Source organism: Canis lupus, chromosome 13 (assembly GCF_003254725.2).
Source record: "Canis lupus dingo isolate Sandy chromosome 13, ASM325472v2, whole genome shotgun sequence".
In the NCBI taxonomy this organism is placed as follows: Eukaryota; Metazoa; Chordata; class Mammalia; order Carnivora; family Canidae; genus Canis; species Canis lupus.
In genome coordinates, this window is record NC_064255.1 from 47,137,745 (window position 1) to 47,154,560 (window position 16,816).

The window sequence follows — 16,816 nt, forward strand, 5'->3', positions numbered from 1 at the left end:
AGACGATTCCTCCCAACGCCCAACCCTGAGTCTTATTTCGTGTGCAGGATAGAAGCCAGGGCAACCTCGCCCGGGTCCCCCCGCCCCACCTCATCCCCCCAAAACAAAGACGCGACAAGATAAGTGGCTCCGAGGGAGTAAAGGTCGTTCTGTCGGGGAACGTTCCAAACCTACGCAGACCCTCGAGTCTTTGCACCTTCTTTCAAACCCGTTTACAAAGCAACACAAAACAAAACCGAAAACAAAGACCATCATCTTCCCACTGGACCCAACAGTTTGCCTGATACCATTAAAAGAGTCAGCGACTACCCGGCACTTTCCCTTAAAAGACCCCCAAGTTGTAAAGACGCAACCGCTTGGGGACCTCTCCGGACAGGCCCCCCAACTAACTAGCAGTTTCTACGGAAGGGACATTTCTCGATTCCAGATGTACACTCCTCCCGGGCATTAACTGCAACTTCGCGAGTTGTGTTTCTTTCCAAGAGCATGCAGAGCAATAGGGCAGCGTAGGAGACTATGCCCCTACATCAGGAGGCCGACTCCTTCTGGAAGTGATGGGCAGTTGGTATTTTCACGGACCTCTTTCCCGGCAGAGCATCAACACCTCCCCCCTTCCACCACCCCCACCCCATCTGGTCTGCTTCTCCCCGCCCCCCCCCCCAGTTGTTGTCGAAGTCTGGGGGTTGGGGCCGGACCCCCTGATTGCGTAAGAGCGAAGAGCGAAGGCGCAATCTGGATGCGTGGAGGCTCAGAGCGCACGGAGTTCGGGAGAAACTTTTATTTTGAAGAGGCCAAGGAGGGGGGCGCTTCATTTCCTGACAGCTATTTACTTAGAGCAAATGATTAGTTTTAGAAGGATGGACTATAACATTGAATCAATTACAAAACGCGGTTTTTGAGCGCATTACAGTTGGAGCTAGAGAGAGAAAAACAGAGAAGGGGACTACAGGAGAGAGGACTGGAAGCCGTGGACACTTTTTGCTCCCTATGTAGGATTTTCATTACGAATTGACATAGGAGGAGAAGGTAAGAAAGGAGAAAAAAATAATGATTTTTTTTGTTTCTAAGAGAAGTCCTTGATCAGGCCCCTTTGGGCTGGAAGTGAAGGAACTTCACTCAAACTTTGGGCGATGAGGAAAAAAAAAAAAAAGGAGTGGAATTCCAGCTGTGTGTCCAGAGAGTCATTTATTTTGAATAAACTTCACTTGGAGGAAAGATAACCATAGAGTTAGAAAGTCTAGGGATTAAAAAAAAGAAAAAAAGAAAAGAAAAGAAAAAGCACACATTTTCCAGGCCTATTTTTAAAAGCAGTGTTTTTCTAACAAGTCCATAGCCTCCCGAAGAAATTTGTTTTAGGCTTACATTTTTGAGGTTTCTTTTTGGGGCTGGGGGGGGGGGTGGTATTCGTGTATACCGGGACGGGCACCAAGTAATGCTGGGAGTGGGGGCAGAGGTGTTTGCCCTCTTCTTGGCAGTAGGTCCTGGAAGGCGACAGGTTTTTAATGAGTATTTTCATTCCTCGCCCGCGGTTTGGCGGGACAGCGCTGCAGCCGGCGGTGTGGAGCGCGGCGGGGGCCCTGGGTGGGGGGTGGGGTGGGGGGAGCGGGGCGCCGAGTGGGGCGCGCGCCGGGCGGCGAGGAGGGGAGGCGTGAAGGGCTCGGCTGGAGCGGGGCCGGACCTGGGGTGCCAGCCGGGGGCGCTTGGCGCCGGCCGAGGGCGCGTAATTACTGGACGGCGCAGCGCCGGGTGCGAGCCGGGGCCAGACACAGCACCGCGGCGGCGGCTGCGAGGCGCGCGGAGGGGGCGCGGGCGTGGGCGAGGGGTGGGGGGGGGGACACCCCGGCGGGGTGCGTGCCGGATCCGCGGGGCGGGAGCGCGAGCGGGCGCCGGTCCCGCAGCGCGCGGGGGTCGTGCGCCCCTGTGCGGGGGCGCGGGCGCGGGCGGCGGGCGGGCGGTCTGGAGTAATGACAAACACATTTGGCCCCGAGTGAAGGAGTCGTCGTCGCCTCGCATTCCAGCGAGTGGGATTTGAGGAATTTCGAACCGCGCTCCGAGGGGCCCTCATTGTGCGCTGGGGTCCCCACCTCCACTCCTCTCCGCGCGCGCCCCCTTTCCTCGGTGGAATCGTTTTGGTTTTTTGCTTTTTTTTTTTTTTTTTCTTACACCCCCGCCCTCCCCTTTGCAAAGTCCGGGACTCCTCTGCTGCCCGGTCCCGGCCACAGGAAGGAAAGAAGGAAGATCGCCAGAAAAGTGTAGAACTTCTCTTGGGGGAAGTTAGGGACGCCTCGGAACGGAGAAACTGGGTCCCTAGGTAAGAGGAAGATGGTAGGCGAACCGTGCTCCCCACCTCCCGCCGGGCACCTGAGCCCAGGTCCGCACCCCCCCCCGCTCGCGTGTCCCTTTCCTCGCGGGGATGCGTGGCACTCGCCGCCCGCGCTCGCCCTGCGCTGCTGGGGCCGCAGTGCCCGGGTCTGCCCCACTCTCTGCGCCGGCCTCCTGGGCGGCTTGGGGGGGGGTCCCCTCCTCGCGCCCCTCCCTCCTTCTCCGACCATCCGCGTGGAAATCGGCTTTTGCTCGTGAGATTAACTTCTCCGGGGTGGGGGGACCGGCGGCGTCCACTTGGCTCGGAAGCAACTGGGCTCAGCGGTCCTGGTCGGAAAGGGTCGCAGCCGGCTGGGAGCCAGAGGGACCCGAGGACGGCCGCCCTAGGGGCCGGGGGCCGGGGGCCGGGGGCAGGGGCCGGGCCGCCGGGCCAGGTGTGCGGGAGCTGCAGCGTCCTGGCCAAGCCCTCGGAGCGGGAGAGGCGCTGGCTGCCTGTGGGTTGGCCGCGCGCCCTTCCAGCGGCCGGAGCGCCGGTCCCTCTCCCCGCTTCCCTAACCCTGCGAAGACCTCGGGCTTGCAGAGCGGGCGCCTGGGAGGGCCGGCCGCTCCCTCCACCTCCCAGGGTGAGGCCGACCCGCGCCGAGCGGGAGCCTGGATGGCCTTTAGCGGGTCCGGACTGCCCCGAGCCCGGCCCAGCTGCCTGGAAAAGCCCCGGGCTGCGCCCTGTGGGAAATGGCTTTTTGGCTCCGCAGCCGAATTGCTCAACGTTTTGGAGCGACTCGTCTCGCCGCAGTCGCTCCCGAGCAGAACTAAGGCAGCTTTTTTAGGGCCGGGGACATCCGGGGCACACGGGCACGACAGCCAGGCGCAGGGCTCCCGGGACCCACACCCCCGAGCGCGGCGCGCGTCCGGGCTGCTGGAGGGAGGGACAGGCGCTGCCGGCTGGCGCGCCTCGCCCGCACCCCTGGTGGCTCTGGTTTTAACACCCCCCACCCCTTTCCCTGCGTCTGACCCGCTCCCACTCGGACCCTGGCGCCTGTGCTTCGCATCCCTTCCCAGTTTTCCTTTCCTCCTTCCACTATCTTGGTTTTCCTCCTTCCACTCTCCGCCTGCCTCGCTCCCCGCCAGGCGAGGGCCCGTCCTTTCTCGCCTTGACACCCCGCGCTGTCCCTGCTCCGAGGCTCCCACACAGTCTGGTTTTTGGTTCGACCCAAGCGTAGCTCGAGTGAGTCCCCACAGCGGGGATGGGGGTGGGGGCGGGAGGCAGAAGGAGGAGGTCGGGGTGGGCGTAGGGGGGGAGGCTCCGGGAAGGAGAGGGTGGGTGACCCTCGGCCCTCGCACCAGCCCTTAGGGGGACCGAGAGGGACCCAAAGCAGAACCCCGGCTCCCGGCCCCAGGGCTGCTTTCTTCCCGGGACGCGGACTGGGGAGGGGTGCAGGGGGAGGAGCATCGGGCCAGGCTTTCCAGCTGCAAACGCGTCTGGCGCCGAGGCGGGCCCGTCCTGTGCCTCCTGGGGACCGGCCGTGGGCGGCGCGCAGCGCCTGGACGCGTCCTGCGGACGTGGTGGCCAGCGCCTTCCTGCACACCCCGCAGGGTGGGACGCCCTCTGGCCTGCGGGGAGCTGCGACCGGGTTGCATGTTGCCGATGGACGAGCGGCACTTCTGGGGGGGGAGCCAAAGCCTGCTCGGGGACCGAAAGGTGCGGCTCTCCGCGTCCCTGGAGTGTGGCCGGCGGGGCCCCCGCGCAGCACCAGCCGTCGGGGTGCGGGGGGGAGGCCCCGCGCGGTTCGCGGGCTGCGGCCAAGTGGCTGGTCCCCCCTGCGCTCCGGCCCGGGCTTTGCCGGTCCACGCCGCTGGCCGAAGCGGCTCTGCGGCGTTTCCTTTTGTTTTAACCTGAAGAGGGAACCCGGAATCGGCTGGGAAAAGAGATTGGGGTAGCTCAAGGGGACCTCGGGTTTGGGGCGCTCCCCGCCCAGCCAGCTGCAGCCCTCCCGTGCCCCGAGACACGCAGGCGAGGGGCGCGAGGGTGCGCCGGACGGCGGGGCGCAGAAGGGAGCCCCCGGCAGCGGCGGGGGGGTCGCAGCCTGCGCGCCCCGGGCCTTCCCCCGCCTCCGTGCCGCTTGCGCGCCCGTAGGAGGCGCTGGCGCGCGCCTGTAACCCTAAACCCCCGGGCCCGCGTCCCTCCGCCCGGCCCGGCCCCCTCCCGGGTCTCCGCCGAAAACAATGCAAACGCGCAGCGCCGTGCCCGGGGCGCCGCGGCCGCTGCAGCCAGGCCGGGAGGGCGGCCCTAGTTAGGGACGCCACACTCCACGAGCGGGAGGCCGTGGCCGCCGAGCCCGGAGACCGAGCGGGAAGGGAAGGGCCGGCGCGGGTTCGCGCCCGGGGTGGGGGTGGGGGGCGGAGGGGGGCGCGGCGGGGCAGGAGGCGGGGCCGCGCGGACCCGCCCCCGCCGAGGTGGTGGAGCTGCGGGGCCCGGCTGCGCTGTCGGGGACCGGAGCCGAGCGCGCGAGCCGGTAAGATCCGCGGGGCTGCCGCGCCCTCTGGCGGCCTTCGGGGGCGCGCGCCGCGGGCTCTGCGCGGGGCTGGGGCGCTGCGTGGGGCGCGGGGGACCGGCCCCGGGGTCGCCTCTGCGGCCGCCGGGGGCCTCGGGGAGACGCGAGCGGGCACGAGTGGGTGGCTCAGGAGGCGCTGGGGGGCTGCGGGGATGGACCGGGGGCGTCGTGGTGCCCGAGCGGGGGACGAGCGGAGGGGGTAGGGCCTCGGGCGCCTTTGGGGGTGGCCGCCGACCCCTGGCGAGGGTCGCCCCTGGGCTGCCTGTTGTACGAGTCTGCGCTATTGAGCAACGGAACAGTCGTTTCCAACCAGCCAGCGGTTCGCGGCGGCGCGGGTGACGCGGGGTGACAATGGCCTGCGAACAGGTCAGGCTCCAGGTCCCCCCCCGCCCCGCGCGGCCCCAGGTGGCTTCCCTCCTGCAGGTGGGCGCCGTCCCCGGGGCGGGGAGGCCGCGCGGGAAACAAAGCCCGGGGCCGACCCTCCGACCTCCTCTCCGGGGGCTCCCCCGGGGTGCGCGCGCCGCCCTCGGACCCGCTCGCCGCGACGGGCCTGCTGGCTGCCCCCCGCCGAGTTCTCCCGGGGTCCCCAGGACGGCTAAGCGTTTGGGGCAACAGCATCGTCGCCCTATGGCTTCCATTCCGTGGGGTCCGAACTGAGGTCACCCCGAAGCCTGAAAGTACGATCCAAGGGAGGAAGAGATTGGAAGCTAAGATTTGGGACATTTTAGCGCAGAAGGTCTGAGAGCTGCATCCGCGTCTCCGCGGACCCCGGGACGCACGTCCTTGGACCAACACTGGCACCTGCTGGCCGCGCCGGGGAACTGCAACGACCCTCCGCGGGACCGGGCTTCGCGGAGATTCTAAAAAGCGTGTCGTGGCGCGAGGAGGATGCCTTTTCTGCCCGGCAGGACCAAGTGGAGGATGATGGCAGTTTCCCTTTTTACGCTAAGGTTGCCAGGATCGTTGGGCCGATCGCATTTATTTTGTGGACCTTTGTGTCGGGTTGTGCGGCCGAGCTCGTTCTTTGCAACCGTGTAAGGAGGGAAGCGCAGACCCACCGCCCCAGTCGGGGCCCGTCTGCGTGAACCCCGGGCGGACACCTGCGGATATGGCTTTGTGAGTCCACGCTCTGCAGCTGGGGAGCTGGCCTGGTGACCTTGAGTTCAAGAGCACGCCCAGGGTTGTCTCCTTAGGAGTCACACCAGTTTGGTGACAATCCGAAAGGCAGTGTCATTTTAGTCTTCCATGGCTAAATGTCTGGTGCAGGAAGAGCAGAAAGGTTTACGAGCTCGGATTGTCCCATAAATGCTCCCATGTTAAAAAAAAAAAAAACAAAAAACAAAACTCCAGCCACCACCCATCCCTGGAATGTCTGATGGAGCTCAGGGAGAGATCAAAACAACACAGCAGCCTGTGGTGGGGGGCAGATCCTGGGAAACACACCCTCCGGGAAGTCGCCACCCGTGTAGGCGGCGTTGGGATTGCAGGGGGGGTTAAGTTAGGAGACTGAGTGGAACGTTTTGTCACAGGGAGAAAGCAGGGTATGTAATTTTCACAGTTAGAATTAACTTCGAGCTGACATTTAACCGAACCTCGGAAATCTGAATCTTGGAGTTGTCGGTGGCTTTGGGGACTGTGAGAGAGTCTCCCGTGGCCTCTAATCAGGCCAGGGCGGGGTGAAATCCAACCTCCAGCGGCTCCGCGTGCCTGCGTCGAGCAGTTGGCAATCGAGAAGCTGGCTCCCGGCCTTCTGAGAAGGCCAGCGTGCTCCCACTTCTGCAAAAAGTGCCCAAGCTCCGTTTCCTCTCTAGCTTCCTTGCCATGTTGACTTTGGGTATGAAGTTGCCCTTCATGGCTCTTCACTTCTGGGTGCGGGGCCGGGGGTGGCAACCCATTACGAACACTGGCTGCAAACAGACTTCTTTTTCTGTTGTGCGTGACCGTAAACATTGGTTCACGTCAACAGGGCCTTGGTCATTCGTCAGGCCTTCGTTGAACCTGAGTCGAGATCTCCCTCTCCAACATGCAGGTGACGAGGGGCAGGTCGGAAGGCCTCCCCGGCTGGGCCTTGACTTTCTCGATAAGAAGTAGTTGAAGAAGTTACTCTGACATCCCCGTCATCCGAAACGTCTCAGGGGGGGCGCCTGGGTGGCTCAGTGAGTTGACCGTCGGACTCTTGATTTCGGCTCAGATCATGATCTCGGGGTTGGGAGATCGAGCCCTGCAGCGGGCTCCCTGCTGAGCACAGGGTCTGCTTGGGATTCTCTCTCCTCCTCCCTCTGCTCTCCCCCCCCCCTTCTCTTTCTCTCTCAAGTAAATAAAACCTTCGTAAAACATCTTAGAGTCTGCAGGGAGAGAGTCCATCTGAAAACCAGTGGCTGCGGTTTCCAAAACACTTTGGACTCAACTGTAACGCAGTCTTTATAACAATGCGGTGAGGCGAGCCAGGGAGTCAGGCGTTATTAGTCCTCCTTTCTAGAAGAACTGGAGGTTCAGAGAGATGGACTAAGCGTCCCATAGGGCATGAGCCTCGTCCAAAGCGATTTCCATCATACTTTGGAGAGAAGGGATGAAAAAGCCAAGAAAATGCCCAGGTCACTTGCCTGGGAGTGAATGTGGCAGATATCTTTTTCCTGATTGTTTTTTTTTTAAGATTTTATTTATTTATTCATGATAGACACAGAGAGAAAGAGAGAGAGAGGCAGAGACACAGGCAGAGAGAGAGAAGCAGGCTCCACGCAGGGAAACCAACCTGGGACTCGATCCCGGGTCCCCAGGATCACACCCTGGGCCGAAGGCGGCGCTAAACCGCTGAGCTACCGGGGCTGCCCCCTGATTGTTTCTCTAACTCTGTTGCCGCGTTTTTTGCTTTTTGCGTTGTGGTCTTGGGGACTGAGGCTGAAAACCAGCTTGTCGCTGGCACGAGAGGACACGATCATGATTTAAAAAAAAAAAAAAAGAAAACCGATTTGGATGATGTCCGTTGCTCTCCTTGCAGAGTGATTCGCTCATGCGGGCTCATGGCGTGCAGGGTGGCCCTGAACCTGTAACCTCTGTTACAGGTTTGCACATCTGACTTTTGGGATGGGGGCTACCGAGTAAGGATGAGCGGTTATGACCCCCGAGCAGAGAAGCCCCCCAGAGAAGCCGGGGCTCCTCGAGATCCCCATGACGTGGCCAACGGGCCGAGGGGGCTTCCCTCCTCCCCTGTTGTGTGATGATTCCCGAGTACATTGTCCCGAGTACATGTCCGAGTGGGGACAGGAGACCTCGCCAGCGCACCTCGGTTTCCAGCCAGGGAACTCCCCTTATCAGAGAAGGGAGCTGGACATCTCAGGCAAACACATGCTGATTCGCAGTCTCCGCATCATTATCGCTGGCTCTGAGGCCCTGTTTTCGTTGCCCACTTTGTGTGTCAGTAAATAATCCTCCCTGGCAGCAGGTCCCCCGTATCTGCGCGCACAGAAGGAAATCTGGCGGGGCTGGCCCAGGGCAGAGCGCTCCTCAGAGCCTGCCCTGTAAAAGCAGCCGAGCCCTTCTCTTAAAGCTCGGGAATGCTTTAAAGATGCATCGTTGGCAAGCCCCGCTGAAGAAATACAGGATATAAATGTGATAAAAACCCAAGACATCAAGCTGGCTCTGGAGGGCTCCTTTGAAGTTGGCTAAGTGGATTATCAGTGGGAGGCTGATATTTATATGTACAAACACACAGGCCGTTGCTGCTAATTGTGGTAAATCAGGCCTGGGGCCCGCTGTGCCCGTCGCCACAGCAGTGAGGAAACCCTGCAACACCCCCCCCTCACCCCACACTCTCTCCCCGCCCCGGGGGCACATGCCAGGAGCCTCAGAAGCCCTGGCGAGCCAGCATTGTGCAAATTGCATTTGGGTTCACAGCACTGCCATTGTACTCCTCTCTCCCGGTGGTGAGCAGAGAAGGGCAGCGGGGGCCCCATTTGCATTAGGAAATAGTGCAGGGCGGGGGAGGGAGGGGGCACGCAAGGCTGAGGCCCTGACCTCCCCTTGAGGGGGACCATATGGTGAGCTGGAGGGAGCATGGCTTTTGCATCACACAGACTTCGTGTCAGAATTCTGGCTTCCTCGCCTGCTGTGTGACTTGGGTGACTTGCTAAACGTCTCTGAGCCTCGCTGGCACTGCCCCAGATCAGCTATGTCTCGGGGTGTTGGGGAACAGACGCGGGATCCATGGGGAAAACTTTGGCCTGTTAGTTCACACTGGTTTCTCATCCCTGCCTTGGAGAAAACAGAATTACCATGATCTCCCCCTTGCCCAACCCGTGCGCCTCCCTGGGGCCCCGCATTGTGCCTTCCGCTCTTTCTTCCTCCTCCCTTTTTCCTACTAGAATTCAAGGAAGCAGGAATCCGATTCGTGCATATGGGCCAACTTGCCACCTTAAAGCAAAAATGCACCACCAGGGGCGGAACACGGGCACACACACACTTTTTTGTTGCGTTTTCTTGGTGTGTTTTAGGCCAATGTACTCAGGACTCACGAACGCACATCTTAGTTTCCAAAGCTAGTGGTGAAACCAGTGAAATCCACGGATTTCTTCGCTTGCATGCGTGAAGGTTTTGAGTATGTCAGGGACCCAGGGCATCCCGGGGCCGAGGCTTAGGTGATTTTTTTTATGGGGTATCCTAAAGCTTGCACCCCTGCAAGCCAATAAAACTGGGGTGCTTAGCAGCGTCCACACCTGCAAGCCGGTGCGCGGGTCTTTCATTGACTTCAGTGAGATCACGTTGACTGAAGGGGCCTTTTCAGAGGATTGACCAGAACAGACTGTTTCGTGGCTTTGCCCTGGAGGCTCCTTGGGTCCGCCTGTATGCACCCTGTTTGTGTCTCAGGACACTCGGTTTGGGTTTTGGTCTCTCTCCCCAACTCTCTGCCCATCTTCAGATTTTGTGGCAAGAGAGTGGAGTGGAAGACTCGGTTTCTCCAGGTCTCTACTAGACCCCCCGGGTGGCCTAGGGCGTCCCTGGGACCACGGACCTGCAGGCCCACTTTCCTCCCCGTGTCCTCCCCCTGCTTTGTTCTCTGCTGCTCTGTCCACGGCCGTGCCCTGGGCTCCCCGGGCCCTGCCCAGCGCAGCCGTGGGTGCAGCGGGCCCAGGCCCAGCCTGCCGTACATTTGCAAGAGTGACTTGCCCCTAGGTGACAGTGCTTGGTGGGACTTTCAGAAACTCCAGATCAGAATGGCTTAAGGTCACTAAATAAAATCAAGAGATGGTGAAAAAAAAAAAAAATGAAGCTATTTGTTGTAGCCCAAGCGTCTTCGCCAAAGGTCGTGGAGGATGTGAACTTGGTGTGCTCTCTGTGTGGTGAAACACAAAGCAAATGACAACCTGTTTTGGGGTGAAAACAGCTCCAGTTGAATAAGTAAAGACGCATGCTTGTTTTTCACGTTCTTAATTTCAAATGGTTTAAAAGGTAACGGTTCTCTTGTACTCTTGGATGCCTCCTGAGACCATGAAAGCCAGACTTTTTGGAATTGGAAAGCTGCATGCAATCCAAGAGGGTTTCAGCCTCACATGGCTCTGGTCAGGATCTTGGGGTCCCATTGGGCTCCGGGATTCTTTTTTTGAGGTATCTTATTGCTTGAACCCTAAATCTTCAACCGAGGTGTTTTTGACTGAAATGATGCTGTTAACATTTTCTGTATCGCGAAGCACGAGAAGAATGAGGCTCACCTGTTGCTTTATTGGCTAACATCGCTTCTGTTTGACTTTTGATTTTTCCAGTTTTCCGGAACTATGGGGACTTCCCTTCTGGCACTCCTGATCTTAGGCTGTCTCCTCGCAGGTATGGATCCCAATACCCTCTGAGTTCACTCTTCTGGGGGAAGCCTTGCCTTCTCAGTTCTGTGCTCCGGTGTGTGTTCCCTGTACTCTGCAAACACAGTCTAAAGGAGTGAGAGGAAGTCGGAAAACTGAGAAGTTATCTAGAATGACCACAGACCTTCCGTTCCCTTTGCCCTTTGGCACTAATTCCAACTCGAAGAAGAATGCTCACCAGTGGCATTTTTAGTGTATGTGTAATCCTGGCACTGAAACGTGGTAGGAATAATAGCCAAAGTTTACCCATCGCTCTTTTCTTTTTCCCGGGACATGGATTTCCAGAGACATTCGAGAGTGTTCGAAGGAAATAAACGGTGGAAAAAATTCATGTCCCGGGAATCATAGCTGTCTTAAGTGGAAGATGCTTAAATTGCTGGAAAACCCTAGAGCCACCTTTTCCCTTGGAATCTAGTTGATTTGACTCTTGGGTAATCTTACTAGTGTTTTTCTACCAGGAGGATACTACTTGGACCATTTGTGGAAATATTTATTGGTATTTTTGAGTTTTCATCCAGATGTTTATATGTCTCAGATGCTCCCCAAGAACCCCGTGGTTTTCTGGTTTGAGGAGCTGACTTAGGTCTGTTAGGGCTTACTTTTATGGGCATGTCAGCAAGGGCAGTGGTTTGGTAGTTCCAAAGTCCACCAAGTCTGTCCCGCCTGCAGGAGCTTAGTGACCAGACACACTTAGGACTTTGGCCTTCAGCTGCAGGAGTCGTAGCGTAGCAGGTGCATGGTAAAGTGGGCTGGGATTCCCACGTTGGGCTCCAAAGGAGATTAGAGACCCTGGATTAAAAATTAAGTTATAATATATCTCTTTTGTCGCTTTTACAGGCAGGGAAAGCTGGACTGAAATTTTAGTTTCTAAGATGATCCTGGAGGCTTCACTCTGGGGCTTTAAGGCATTCTTACTTTTAAAATTAAAATCCAGGGACACTCGGCCAGCCCAGGCGGTAGAGCACACGACTCTTAATCTCAGGGTCATGAGTTCAAGCCCCACGCTGGGTAGGGAGCCTACTTAAAAATAAATAAAGAAATTAAATTAAATTAAAATCCATTATCATCCTGCTTTGGTTTCTGGGAAGCCAGGAGAGAGAAGGCATGCCGCGGTGTTGCAAGAAATGGAAAAGATGCGATTCTTGGGCACCAGTCTGCTCTGTGCTTCATTCAGTCTCCCCGCCCCCGTTCTCATCCCATCTCTTACTGCGGGAGGCATCGGCAGAGAATGTGGGCAATAAAGAACCCACATGCGCTCGCGTCTGTGCCCTCTTGGGATATCTGATGGTCACACATGAGAGTCTGAAACATGGAATTGGATGGAATCAGGCATCTTCTCTCCATCTGAGTGTTGGGAGGGGTGACTCTCGGGGCTTGGGGGGTGGGGGGGTTTTTGAGGCCTTTGGAACATTTGCTGCTCTCAGCAGATGCAGCCCCTGTTACAATGGGGGGCCTTTCACGGGCATCCAGGCCAACGGATTTTTGCGCAAAAACGGTCATTGTTCACGTAAGCTGCTGCTGCTGCCTCTCTCGGCTCGCTGGGTGAGACTGTCCTTTCTGGCTGCACCCTATTCAGAGCGTGTTTCTTTTTCCAGGGCCCAGCCTAATCCTCTGCCAGCTTTCATTACCCTCGATCCTTCCAAATGAAAATGAAAAGGTCGTGCAGCTGAATTCATCCTTTTCTCTGAGATGCTTTGGGGAGAGTGAAGTGAGTTGGCATTACCCCACGTCTGAAGAAGAGAACCCCAATGTGGAGATCAGAAATGAGGAGAACAACAGTGGCCTTTTTGTGACCGTGTTGGAAGTGGTCAACGCGTCGGCGGCGCACACGGGGCTGTACACTTGCTATTACAACCACACTCAGACAGACGAAAACGAGATCGAAGGCAGGCACATCTACATCTATGTGCCAGGTGAGCTGGGGGGGTCCCCTGGCCCAAGCTGATTGTACCCCCTCTCCCGTCGACTCTGTTACCGTTTGGAGGAATGTAAAAGTAAGACGCGTGTATTGGAGAAAATGTGAGAAATATAAGAGAGGGCCCAACAGTAAATCGAGGTCGCCTGGGATCCCATTAGCAAGACCTATGTATTGGTAACGTTTTGGAGCTGTGTTATTTTTTTTTAAAGATTTTATTTATTTACTCACGAGATACACACACACACACACACACACACACACACACAGAGGCAGGGACACAGGCAGAGGGAGAAGCAGGCTCCACGCAGGGAACCCAATGTGGGACTCGATCCTGGGACCCCTGGGCCGAAGGCAGATGCTCAACCACTGAGCCCCCCGGGTGCCCCTTAGAAATCATTTTTATCATGGCACGTTTTATTGGCATTGTGCAGAAGCTCTGGAATGTACTAATTTCTGTTCAGTTCAGCCAAGTTTGACGAGTATTTGCTGTTTGCTTATTTGTGTCAGGCACTATGCTAAGTGTTGGGGACCCGAAAAATTAATTAGGTAGGTCCTATCTGGGAGCTGCTTATAGTTTATCTTAATAGGTTCCCAAATAACCATACTCTTCTTCAGATGGCATGAAATATGTATTCTTGATTAATTAGGGGGCTTTTTTTCTTTTTAATTAAAATTTGGGGGCAAGTTCCGTACTGTGTGGGAAGCAGATGCCAAGATAGGAGTAAGATAGGATGAAGCACACCAGGGTTTGATTGCGGGGGCAAGCCTGTGAGAGGACGTGGGCAGGGATCCAGCGGAACCTGGGAGCACTGGCTGCCTGGATTGTCAGTGTGACCTTGAATGGAGGAGGGAGGGATAGAAGGTGGAGTAGATGAGTCCTAGAGCTCTGTGTCAAGGAGGTCTGGGAGTCCTGCTGCCTAAGGAGCCCCAGTGTCACACAGTCCTTGGCTGGTGGCACCTCTGGAGGGTGTGGCCTTGGGGGGTGATGGATTTCAGAACCTGCCCCTAGAGGAGAGGACGGTGTGGTGCTTTCTCCCGGCAGCTCAGCTAGTCAGCTAGGCTTAGCCACCAGCTTGGGGTTCATTTGGTGTAGCACCCACCGAGCATTCCCTGCGCACTCCTTGCAATGATCTAAGTCTACATCTGTACCTATATCTATATCTGAATCTGTATCTTTGTCTATATCTGTCTCTATTTTTTTTTTTAGATTTTATTTATTTATTCATGAGAGACACAGAGAGAGAGAGAGAGAGGCAGAGACACAGGCAGAGGGAGAAGCAGGCTCCATGCAGGGAGCCTGATGTGGGACTCAATCCCAGTGCTCCAGGATCACGCCCTGGGCCGAAGGCAGGTGCTCAACCGCTGAGCCACCCAGGCGTCCCTGTCTCTCTTTGTATCTAAATCCATATCATCTCTGGGCAGCCCCAGTGGCACAGTGGTTTAGCGCCGCCTGTGGCCCGGGGCGTGATCCTGGAGACCCGGGATCGAGTCCCACGTCAGGCTCCCTGCATGGAGCCTGCTTCTCCCTCTGCCTGTGTCTCTGCCTCTCTCTGTGCCTTTATGAATAAATAAATAAAATCTTAAAAAAAACACTTAAAAAATAAATAAATCCATATCATCTCTGTGTGTATCCATGTATATCTGTATTTATCTATATCTGTGTACATTGGTTTCTACCGAGGACCCTTGTTTAACGAAGGGCCATGAAGTTATTTAAACATTGCAGAGATAGTGCTTAATGGTAGGGACGACTTGCATGTTAAAGGAAGCCCTGGCCGATGTGTGACAGATATCAAACTATATTTTAGCCTGAAGTGAATTCGTAGCTTTGTTTGCCCAAATCTTTACCAACAGAGTCCAAGGATTTGGAACTCTGAACACAAATTCAAGTAATGGCAATCTTCGTGCATAAATGGAAAAGGGCTATAGCTAGAGTACTTGGCTTAACACAAACAAGCACAGACCTCCTGATAACGCTTGCCATCCTGTTTTGGCAGCGGCGAGGTAAGGGGGTCTCTGAAGCATGTCTTCCTATCTTTCTGCCTTTTCCTTGTAAATATTTGTAAATCAGCCACTCTTCTTGTCCTCTGTAACTGTGGGTGCCCCGGGGATCTAGACCCTCTTCATTCTCTCATGACATTCTTATCTATCTGAACCCTCTTTCCTAACAATACAAGATTTTTTTTTTTTTAAAAAAGGGGAGGCATTTAGGGTGTCACTCCAGCTTTGTTCATACATAAATGCCTCCCGCTTTGAAGAGAACGGTAGGAATATGGGCTTGTTAAAGGTATATGAGGTCTGGTGTTTTGATTGTCTTGAGACTGTCAAAAATTCTTGTTCTTCCTCTTTTCCCAGCACAAGCATCATCGGAGTAGGCTCTGCACTGCTGTCAGAGATCTTTTTATTTGTAGCCATGGAGAGTAAGGGGCCCTTTGGGAACTGCTTCAGACTCTCTCCTCTCTCTTTTTTTTTTGAAAGATTTCATTTATTTATTCATGAGATACACAGAGAGAGGGGGAGAGAGAGGGAGAGAGAGGCAGACACACAGGCAGAGGGAGAAGCAGGCTCCATGCAGGGAGCCTGACCTGGGACTCGATCCCGGGACTCCAGGATCATGCCCTGGGCCGAAGGCAGGCGCTAAACCGCTGAGCCACCCAGGGACCCCCTGCTTGAGACTGTCAATACTCCTTACTGTGGTAGCTTCCATAGCTGGCTTTCTTTTGGAAACAAAATTCTCAGGCTATGGAACTTTGTAATTCTATTTATTACTTGACAGATTATTTTTTAATAGGTTTCTGTACTACTTTTCAGTAATATGGACTCTAGGCAATAGGAATTTTTGAAATTATGAAAATGTTATGTTTTGAAAAGATTTGATTATTGATCATGTTTTTTAGTAGTGCTTAAATTTTGATATCAGTCTCTGGCTGATACTTATATTCATCACTCGTCTTTTTTTTTTTTTTTTTTTTTTTTACTAGGGTACAGGCATTTTGGTGTTGTTCATACCTTAAAATAGCCTTCTAGTGCTTACAAAGATTAATGTCAGCATGGTGACAATTCTGGGTATATGTGAGGGTATCATTCATGCCTAATATGATTAATGCCCGTGCGATGCTCTTTCTGAATATATGTGTAAAGGTGAAATCAATGCATAATGTGTTTTTCTTTTCTAAACCACAGACCCGGATGTCGCCTTCGTACCTCTAGGAATGACAGATTATTTAGTCATCGTGGAGGATGATGACTCTGCCATCATACCTTGTCGTACAACTGATCCTGAGACTCCGGTCACCTTACTCAGCAATGATGGGGTGGTACATGCGTCCTATGACAGCAGACAGGGCTTTAATGGGACCTTCAGCGTTGGGCCGTATATCTGCGAAGCCACTGTCAGGGGCAAGAAGTTCCAGACCATCCCATTTAATGTTTATGCTTTAAAAGGTACTTTTGCCTTCTCTCTCCTTCTTTAAGTAAGATTTAAAGGCAAAAGAATTAGATGTACATAGAATTTTTTTTTTTAAATCCTCGCCCCTGGTGATAGGGAGACTCTGAATATTTGGGGATTTAGGACCTCACCTTTACCATACAATGTTAGGCTGCCCTCTGTGGCTTTAAAAACACTAAGCTTAGCATTACTAAAGGCAAATGCTTCTTTACCCCTGTAAGATTTCATATTTCATCAGTGGACTTCGAAATACTGTAAGGAATTCGTTTCTTGCATATAAGCCTCTTACTGTTGTACCCACATTCCTGACTACAGAGGCCCTGAAGACAAACACACACCTGTGGGGGTTGGATGCCTCAATTAACTTTAGTAACTTAAGAAAAGTGATTTTGATTTTGAGAACAGCTTGTTATAGTCCTTCCTTTGATGTGAGTGGCTAACGGGAATGGGAAAGTATAATACATGTTTGGGTCAGCAGACTTACTAAACACTCACGGGCAGGTAGGCAGCCTCAGAATGCCACTGAACACTTGGTAAGGGCTTCTTTTGTGCCAGCACTGTGCTCGGTTCTAGAAAAGCGCTGAGAATAGCTGGGTAAGAGGTGGGAGAGAGAAGGAGAGAAATAGGAGGGTAGCAGCAGAGTGCCCAGAGCAGTGCTGCTCAGTAAAGTTTGGTTAATTAAATGAATAAATCCATCCATAAAGGTGATTACAGGAGGCGAGCCATC

At 55.1% G+C, this 16,816-nt stretch overlaps 1 protein-coding gene across 3 annotated transcripts in view; it reads left to right on the top strand.

The window, feature by feature from the left end:
* Positions 1-762: 762 nt before the first annotated feature.
* PDGFRA (platelet derived growth factor receptor alpha) overlaps positions 763-16,816 on the top strand; it is a 46,228-nt gene continuing 30,174 nt past the window's right edge. The window contains exons 1-4 of one of the 3 annotated variants that reach the window (XM_025435724.3): positions 763-1,026; positions 10,631-10,691; positions 12,319-12,636; positions 15,825-16,085. In XM_025435724.3, coding sequence (XP_025291509.1) covers positions 10,643-10,691; positions 12,319-12,636; positions 15,825-16,085 — 628 coding nt within the window. In that variant the 5' untranslated portion in view covers positions 763-1,026; positions 10,631-10,642. Of the gene's footprint in view, positions 1,027-3,953; positions 4,022-4,757; positions 4,836-10,630; positions 10,692-12,318; positions 12,637-15,824; positions 16,086-16,816 lie in introns of those variants that run through there. The other 2 variants (XM_025435723.3, XM_025435725.3) reach the window with 2 other exon arrangements.